Raw genomic sequence first — 8,531 nt, forward strand, 5'->3', positions numbered from 1 at the left:
GAATTCTAGACAAGGAACCGACAGGACAGGAACGGAACACAAAGGAAGAAATAGGGACTCTAATCAGGGGAAAGGATCGGGAACAGGTGTGGGAAGACTAAATGATTGATTAGGGGAATAGGAACAGCTGGGAGCAGGAACGGAACGATAGAGAGAAGAGAGAGCGAGAGAGTGAGAGAGGGAGGGGGAGAGAGAGGGATAGAAAGAGGGAAAGAACCTAATAAGACCAGCAGAGGGAAACGAATAGAATGGGAAGCACAGGGACAAGACAAGATAATAAATGACAAAACATGACATTTCTACAGTTTCTCGTAATGATTTGGCTTTGGATTGTACCTAGGTGCTCCATAGGTGAAGTAATGCTCCTGTCTCTCTTGCTTTTGCCTCCATTCGTCCTCCAATCTTTTTGAACCTACCCAAGATGCCCTTTTTACCCATAACCCCTTCAGTTGCTTGTGAATCCAATCCAGTGGCTCCTCCTCCTTTTCCATTGCTCCCCCACACCCCACCCATCATCACACGCTGCTTCTCCTGTGTCCCCCCCCAGACTCCAGCAGCCAGATGAGAACCCTGGACAGCGGGATTGGCACCTTCCCCCTCCCTGACTCCGTCACCCGGGTCAACGGGCGCCACATTCCCAGATCTGAGTCCAGCCCCGACCGGATGATGGCAAGCGTTCAAAGTCCCACTGATCCTGACCAGGACCTCGTCTCGGCCTCTGCTGCTCATTCCCCATCCCATGTGAAAGTGCCTTCCCTGTCTGAGACCCACCCGCATGCACCACCCACCAGTGCCCTGGGCCACTCCCTGTCTGACCCTTCAGTTACTGGAAGAGGTTGTGGACAGGAAGCCTTGAGCTGCCTCCCCAGACCATCCACCTCAGGTAAGACTGGGGGTTCACTTCATATCAACATCCCCGTTACGTCCCCATTCTATACCCATCTCCCAAAGCGTGCACTTCCACACTCCCCTTTATGAATTAAGAAGCATTGGATTGCCATAAGCATTGGCTGTCCACACCAATGTTCTTATACCAGTCCAGTCCCATCATGTGAGGTGGATTGTTCAAGTGCACACTTCAAGGAGAAAAGTCAATGATAGGGACACAACCACTGTTACAGGCTCTGTGTTGTCTCTGGTTCATGCCAATGGTTTTATGTTAGGTAAACCAATGATCCTCAGCTGCATATAAACGCTAGAATGGCTGGGCTGGCTCAGAGGATGTTTGGCCACTATCATGAAACCCTATTTGGTGTAAACCCATCTATAAACTGTGTATAAAATGAGAGAGGATACAATTCTGATTCTCGCTGGCTCAATTTGATTGTGCAATGAGGGTGGCAGTGTTTTACTTCAATTCACATCATTATGGCGCGGCAGGTAGCCCAGTGTTTAGAGCATTGGGCCAGTAACCGAAAGGTTACTAGAATAAATCCCAGAGGAGACAAGGTAAAAATCTATTGTTCTGCCCCTGAACAAGGCAGTCAACACACTGTTCCTAGGCCGTCGTTGTAAATAAGAATTTGTTCTTAACTGACTTGCCTAGTTAAAAAAGTATGACCCTTAAGTCACTCTCAAGAATTCACTATACATGTTCTACCCTCTCAATCTCAACAGAGGATCCATTCTCCACTTGATGGTATTCAGTGAAAAGGAAAACCTTCTACCTTTTGTTATTCAGTCTCCTGTGCATTTTGAATGCTGGATGAAAAATGTAAAACATGATAATGTCACAGTAAACAGAACTCATGAGAGAAGAGCTCTCTCTCCCAACTTTAACTTGTCTCCCAGCTGGTAACTCGGGCTTGATTTGGTATTCTGAGTTATATTCTGTAGCTCTGCTTATTAACAAAGGACACTGTCCCCCCCACCCACCTTCACAAAACCCTCCGGATAATACGACCCACAGACCATATCCCGAGGATAAGTCGCTAATACAATTAGACACGCAAACTCACTAGCAACAATTAGCGACATAGATCAGAAACCACCTTCTGCCTGTTCTTTCACTGCAGCAACACAACAGTATGACGGTGGGTGGGGAGGAGAGAGAGAGGGATCACATAGGCTGAGGGAAGTAACACTAACAATGTACTCGTACAGTAAAGGGATGAGTGATCCCAGTGATTTATGCAATCAGGGAATTAGTGTCGATCTGTGTGACCTCGGTACTGCAGTTAAGGTAGGCATGACCAGCAGCTGTCATTATAAGGAATAGAGAAGGAGCCTAATCTCCACCACGGATTCCCTCACAGGTTGTCAAGTAGATGAAAGGACTATTTTGTCCTCGGCACAGTACAAATTATTCTGCTGATGTTCCCGCGGTGCCGCCGCCAACGAGGCCCAGTTAATTATATTGTCAGGAGAAGGTAGGAAGTTGTAGAGAGAAAAAAGGGAGAAGGAAGGGGTAGGTAGTCATTAAAATTCACACTGACTCAGCTGTGACAATCATTGGATGCTTTGTCATTGGGGGTGACAGTTTGAAGATGGTATTTCATTGCTGCTTCAAGTCAGAGATGTAGCGGTGTAGTCTCCGTAGGGAGGATGCCATTGACTATTAATAGATTAAATGCCAAACTCTCCTCACACTTAAAGAAATTGTAACATCATGCTCACGTTGTACAGCGTGGGCTTTCACAGGTTAACAACTATATTGGCATAGCGTTAGCTAGTGATGCATCCCAAATGGCAAGCTATGGCCATGGTCGAAAGTAGTGCACTATAAAGGGAATAGGGTGCCATTTGGGATGTAGATATGAGTCTTACTGAAACTCCGGGACCTAATAGCTTTGACTCTTTCCCCCCCGCCCTCTATGCACGCATAAGTTCTCATCCTGGTGTGAGTGTGTGGGTTTGGTTGTTGTCTGTGTCTCATGATTTGTTTCTCTTTACTTTTGAATGATAGATGTGATCAGAAGGAAGCGACTGAGTCAGATAGACTTATGCAGCACCAGCCACACAGTCACCACAGAGGCCCACGAGGAACAAGTGGACAAGAAGAGGAACACCAAGGACCTCAACTCATCCAGTGTAAGGAACTTCCCATGCACTATTAGGCCTATGTCAATGGGGTGGTGTTTTGGGAGCAAAATAGACTGCAATAGCATAGTAATTGTGGCTTCTGTACAATCCCTATACAATATCACATCTCCAAGAAGCATTATCATTTTGAAAGAGTATCTCCGTATTCTGTTGAGGATACAGTGATATTAAAGGGATTTTATATATTTCCCCAGAGTCAGATGAACTCGTGGATACCATTTTTATGTCTCTGTGTCCAGTATCAATGAAGTTAGAGGTAGTTTCGCGAGCCAATGCTAACTAGCATTAGCGCAATGGCTGGAAGTCTATGGATATCTTCTTGCATACAAGTAGACGTAGGGTATAATTGCTAAAATCTCAAAGTATCCATTTAAGGAAGCAATTGCTAACTAGCGTTAGTACAATGACTAGACGTCTACCATAGACGTCCAGTCATTGTGCTAACGCTAATTAGCATTTTCTTGCGAAACTACTAACTTCCTTCGTACTGGATGCTGAGACATAAAAATGGTATCCACAAGTTCACCGGACTCCTGGGAAGGAGTCTTTAAAGGGATTTATCTATCTTCTCATTCTGTTCAGATGTCCCTCTCTTTCGTGAACAGGACAGAGCCGCGAGAGTGTGCACATACTCAGGCAGCAGCAGTGACACCGAGACAGAGTCTGAAGGGAACACGCTAGGCTCCACCCAAAGCACTCTTACCAACAGAGCAAAGACGAGCAACCAAGGTCAGAATCTCGCCTGCATCGCACATCCACAGACACAATATTGATGTTATTTAGATGTACTCTAGGCCTACATCATTTGATTTTAGACAGTTCATCTTGATTGGTTGATTGATTGATAGATATATTGATTTAAAATTGCTCTCTGCAGTTGACTATGAAGAGAAGACAATGAAGAGGAGCAGTGTGGGAAAGTTCCCGTCAATCATGGACTACTATCAACATGACATGTTCTCTCACATAGAGAAGGACGACCACAGGAGGAGTTTCTCCCAATACAACTTGTTGCACAACCAGTCATCGCTAGAGGGAAAAGCAGGAGACAGACTAAGCGTAAGTACTTCCTGTTGACCTATGACATACACTGAACAAAAATCTAAACCCAACATGCAACAATTTCAAAGATGTTACGGAGTTACAGTCTTTATTAGCCTTTATTACAGACAGAAATACTCCTCAGCACGCCCTGCCAAATTCTCAAAACAACGTTGGAGGCGGCTTATGGTACAGAAATTAACATTCAATTCCCTGGCAACAGCTCTGGTGGACATTCCTTCACAGCATGCTCCCTCAAAACTTGAGACATTTGTGGTATTGTGTTGTATGACAAAACTGCACATTTTAGTGGCCTTTTATTGTCTCCAGCATAAGGTGCACCTGTGTGACGATCATGCTGATTAATCATTTTATTGATATGCCACACCTGTCAGGTGGATGGATTATCTTGGCAAAGGAGAAATGCTCACTAACAGGCGGCATGTAAACAAATTTGTGGGCAAAATTGGAGAGAAATAAGCTTTTTGTGCGTATGGAAAATTTCTGTGATTTTCTATTTCAGCTCATGGAACATGGGACCAACAATTTACATGTGGCAGTTTGCATATTTTTGTTCAGTATATTACCTTTGACATATCCTTTTGTAGCTCATCAACTAGATGATAATGGTCTGTTGATGTTGCTTCAGGATGATCTATTGTATGGACCACTACCTCGTACCTCGAAAAAGTCTGATGTTTACAATACAGTTTGACACTAATGTCATCAAGGATGTAGTCAAACTTTCCCTCTAAATGTTATGTGAGATCATGCATTAGCTCAAAGCAAGCTGTTTCCATGGTAACTTGCAATCCAACTCATGTGAAAACAAAATCGCTGTAAAGCAACATTTGTCCTTTTCCAGCTTCTCCAGCTTTTATAAAGTACGGACAAAGTCCGCTAAGCTTGATGTCTTTCACCCTCCTATACAGCGCTGTAGTTGGATTGCTCTGACGTTTTCATAAAATAAAAAAAATGAAAGTTGCCTAATTACTTTCGATCGGCTTGCCCTCTCGTGTCAGGGGGTATTTACCTACCAGTATTTAACTTCACTGAATGACAAATGAGGAGCAGTGACCATGAAATGGCCCTCATCCCCCTCAGCCTCCCCTTCCCCTCAGCTCAGTGCAATAGGATAGCGTAACACACACACACACACACACACACACACACACACACACACACACACACACACACACACACACACACACACACACACACACACACACACACACACACACACACACACACACACACACACACACACACACGACCTTACAGAAAAATTCATCATCCGCAAAAAGATTTGACTCAAGTAGAGGTCAACCGATTAACCGATTAATTATGGCCGATTTCAAGTTTTCATAACAATCGGTAATCTGCATTTTTGGACACCGATTATGGCAGATTACATTGCATTCCACAAGGAAATTGTGTGGCATGCTGACCACCTGTTACGCGATTGCAGCAAGGAGCCGAGGTAAGTTGCTAGCTAGCATTAAATGTATCTTATAAAAATCAGTAGTTAACCACACATGGTTGATGATATTACTAGGTTAACTAGCTTGTCCTGCATTCCTACTTCGCCAAGCGAGTGATGATTTAACAAAAGACATTTGTGAAAAAAGCACAATTGTTGCACGAATTTACCTCACCATGAACATCAATGCCTTTCTTAAAATCAATATACAGAAGTATATTTTTTTAAACCTGCATATTTGGTTAAAAGAAATTCATGTTAGCAGGCAATATTAACTAGGGAAATTGTGTCACTTCTCTTGCGTTCATTGCACGCAGAGTCAGGGTATATGCAACCGTTTTGGCCGCCTGGCTCGTTGCGAACTTATTTGCCAGAATTTTACATAATTATGACATTACATTGAAGGTTGTGCAAAGTAATAGAATTATATTGACTTAGGGTTGCCACCCGTTAGATAAAATACAGAACGGTTCCGTATTTCACTGAAAGAATAAATGTTTTGTTTTCGAAATGATAGTTTCTGGATTTGACCATATTAATGACCAATGGCTCGTATTTCTGTGTTTATTATATTATAATTAAGTCTATGCTTTGATAGAGAAGTCTGACTGAGCGGTGGTAGGCGGCAGCATACTCGTAAGCATTCATTCAAACTTTACTGCGTTTGCCAGCAGTTCTTAGCAATGCTTTCTTCACAGCACTGTTTATGACTTCAAGCCTATCATCTCCCGAGATTAGGCTGGCAATACTAAAGTGTCTATAAGAACATCCAATAGTCAAAGGTATATGAAATACAAATGGTGTAGAGAAAAATTGTTGACTCGTCATGATTCCTATAATAACTACAACCTAAAACTTCATAACTGAGAATATTGAAGAACTGGGAATATTGAACCACCAGCTTTCATATGTTCTGTGCAAGGAACTTAAACGTTAGCTTTTTTTACATGGCACATATTGCACTTTTATTTTCTTCTCCAACACTGTGTTTTTGTGTTATTTAAACCAAATTGAGCATGTTTCATTATTTATTTGAGACTAAATAGATTTTATTTATGTATTATATTAAGTTAAAATAAGTGTTAATTGTTCATTCAGTATTGTTGTAATTGTCATTATTACAAATATATATAAATATATATATAAAATCGGCCAATTAATCGCTATCTGCTTTTTTTTGGTCCTCCAATAATCTGTATCGGTATCGGCGTTGAAAATCATAATCGGTCGACCTCTAGACTCAACACAAGTTCAGGGAGAGAGGAAAAATAAATGAATATTTGTAATTTTCTTGAACTGTGGTTCTTAATGTTGGCCTATAGAGGTCTTGCACTATGAAAGAGGAGCAGTACTGAAACTTCCAGCTACTCTGCTAAAGCAAATACAACGTTGGAGGGATCAGGGTGTATGCCTTTTTAAATTCAATTTACAACATCATCCTTGCCAGTCTCTTTTTGGGGTCAAACATTTCAATAAGTACAGATCTATTCCATTCTGCATTTACTGAACAATTGTCTGCTCAAAATTGAATGTGGAAAACGAATGCCCTTGGTATATGCTTTGACCCTGACAAAGGCACTGCATACAGAAATATTGGTTCATCTATTCATTGAATAACTGGGAATAAAATAGAGTATGCAGCTTTTTGTCTCCTCAGCCGTTAGTCTACACTTAATAAAACCATTTGGGATATGAGTCTTCCACTCCCACTCTACAAAGATGTTTGTGCTAAAATGGCCAGGATCTGGCCATTTTTATGTCAGTGTGAAATAACGTAAAGTGTGGTTTCTGGTTGCGGACGTGGGGTTGTAACTAAGTTTTTTTTTAAACAAGGTTTATGTGAGGTTGGCTTCTGCGGTGGTGAGCCGGGGGTTTGAAAGCATGCCTCGGATTGCGATGAGACTCCCTACAGAAGGGCAACGTGTTGGACAGAGATCATGTGTATCCAACCTGCACAGGGATCACCCAAACAACGACGACAAATACATCCAAAGACAGAGCAACACTATGGATTTAATCCTACCATCTTTTGCTGTCCAAGAATGAGTCTTGGAAAGAACTCCACAAGAAAACATCTTCATAAATAAAATAACAAAAACTTTGAAAAGACATCTAACCAACACAGTAAAGGCCTATGGGGACTATTGGCATTGTTTGGTTGAATAGCCCTTCACTATTCTAAACAAATCCGTTAATAATGAAATGTTCAAGTTAAAGGTACGCAGAATTACAGAAGAGAGAACCTCATTTTATATCTATGAACCAACCAAGATGATGGACCCACTTTCAACCCATTTACTCCTTTTCCACCTGTTTACTTCTTGTTAACATTGATTTGACCTTAAAGGGACAATGTGTCTCTTAAAGGGACACAGTTACCCTCATGTCCAACTGTGACAATACTCCCACAGTGGGGTCTGAAATGATTGACTCCCTTGATAAAGATGAGCAAAAATGACTGTATAAAATAAATAATTAAAATACTGAGCTACAGTATATTTTATGCTCAAAATTGTTTGAAAATTATATTATTTTATACTAATACAATTGGTCAGAGAAGGAGATTTTAAAAAAAAACTAATTTCTAGGATAATGGTATTGAGCATTTTTCTAAAATGTTTTAAGAGTTGGAGAACACATTGGGAGGTATCTAAGACCATTCCTCCACACAGATTTCTTTCAGATCCTTGATGTCCTTAGTCTGTGCTTAGACAAAGGATATCCCTCTTCAATTCAAACTTAAGGTTTTCAATGGTTTTCATGACTGAGATGGCCATTGCAAAATTGAGATTTTGTGGCCAATTAACCATTTCTTTGTGGATTTTGATATGTGCTTGGGGTTATTGTCTCGCTGGATGATCCACTTATGGTCAAGTTTCAGCCTCTTGGCAGAGGCAACAAGGTTTCTGGCATAAAATGTCCCGGTCCTGGGTAAAGTTCATGATGCCATTGACCTTAACAAGGGCCC

General features: G+C 41.6%; 1 protein-coding gene across 1 annotated transcript in view; it reads left to right on the top strand.

Moving 5' to 3' along the window:
• LOC124008030 (nck-associated protein 5-like) overlaps positions 1–8,531 on the top strand; it is a 132,663-nt gene that overhangs the window by 110,481 nt on the left and 13,651 nt on the right. The window contains exons 15-18 of the mRNA XM_046318939.1: positions 548–883; positions 2,906–3,030; positions 3,648–3,771; positions 3,920–4,101. Coding sequence (XP_046174895.1) covers positions 548–883; positions 2,906–3,030; positions 3,648–3,771; positions 3,920–4,101 — 767 coding nt within the window. The remainder of the gene's footprint in view (positions 1–547; positions 884–2,905; positions 3,031–3,647; positions 3,772–3,919; positions 4,102–8,531) is intronic.

The sequence above is a fragment of the Oncorhynchus gorbuscha genome, linkage group LG21, assembly GCF_021184085.1.
Source record: "Oncorhynchus gorbuscha isolate QuinsamMale2020 ecotype Even-year linkage group LG21, OgorEven_v1.0, whole genome shotgun sequence".
Lineage (NCBI taxonomy): Eukaryota > Metazoa > Chordata > Actinopteri > Salmoniformes > Salmonidae > Oncorhynchus > Oncorhynchus gorbuscha.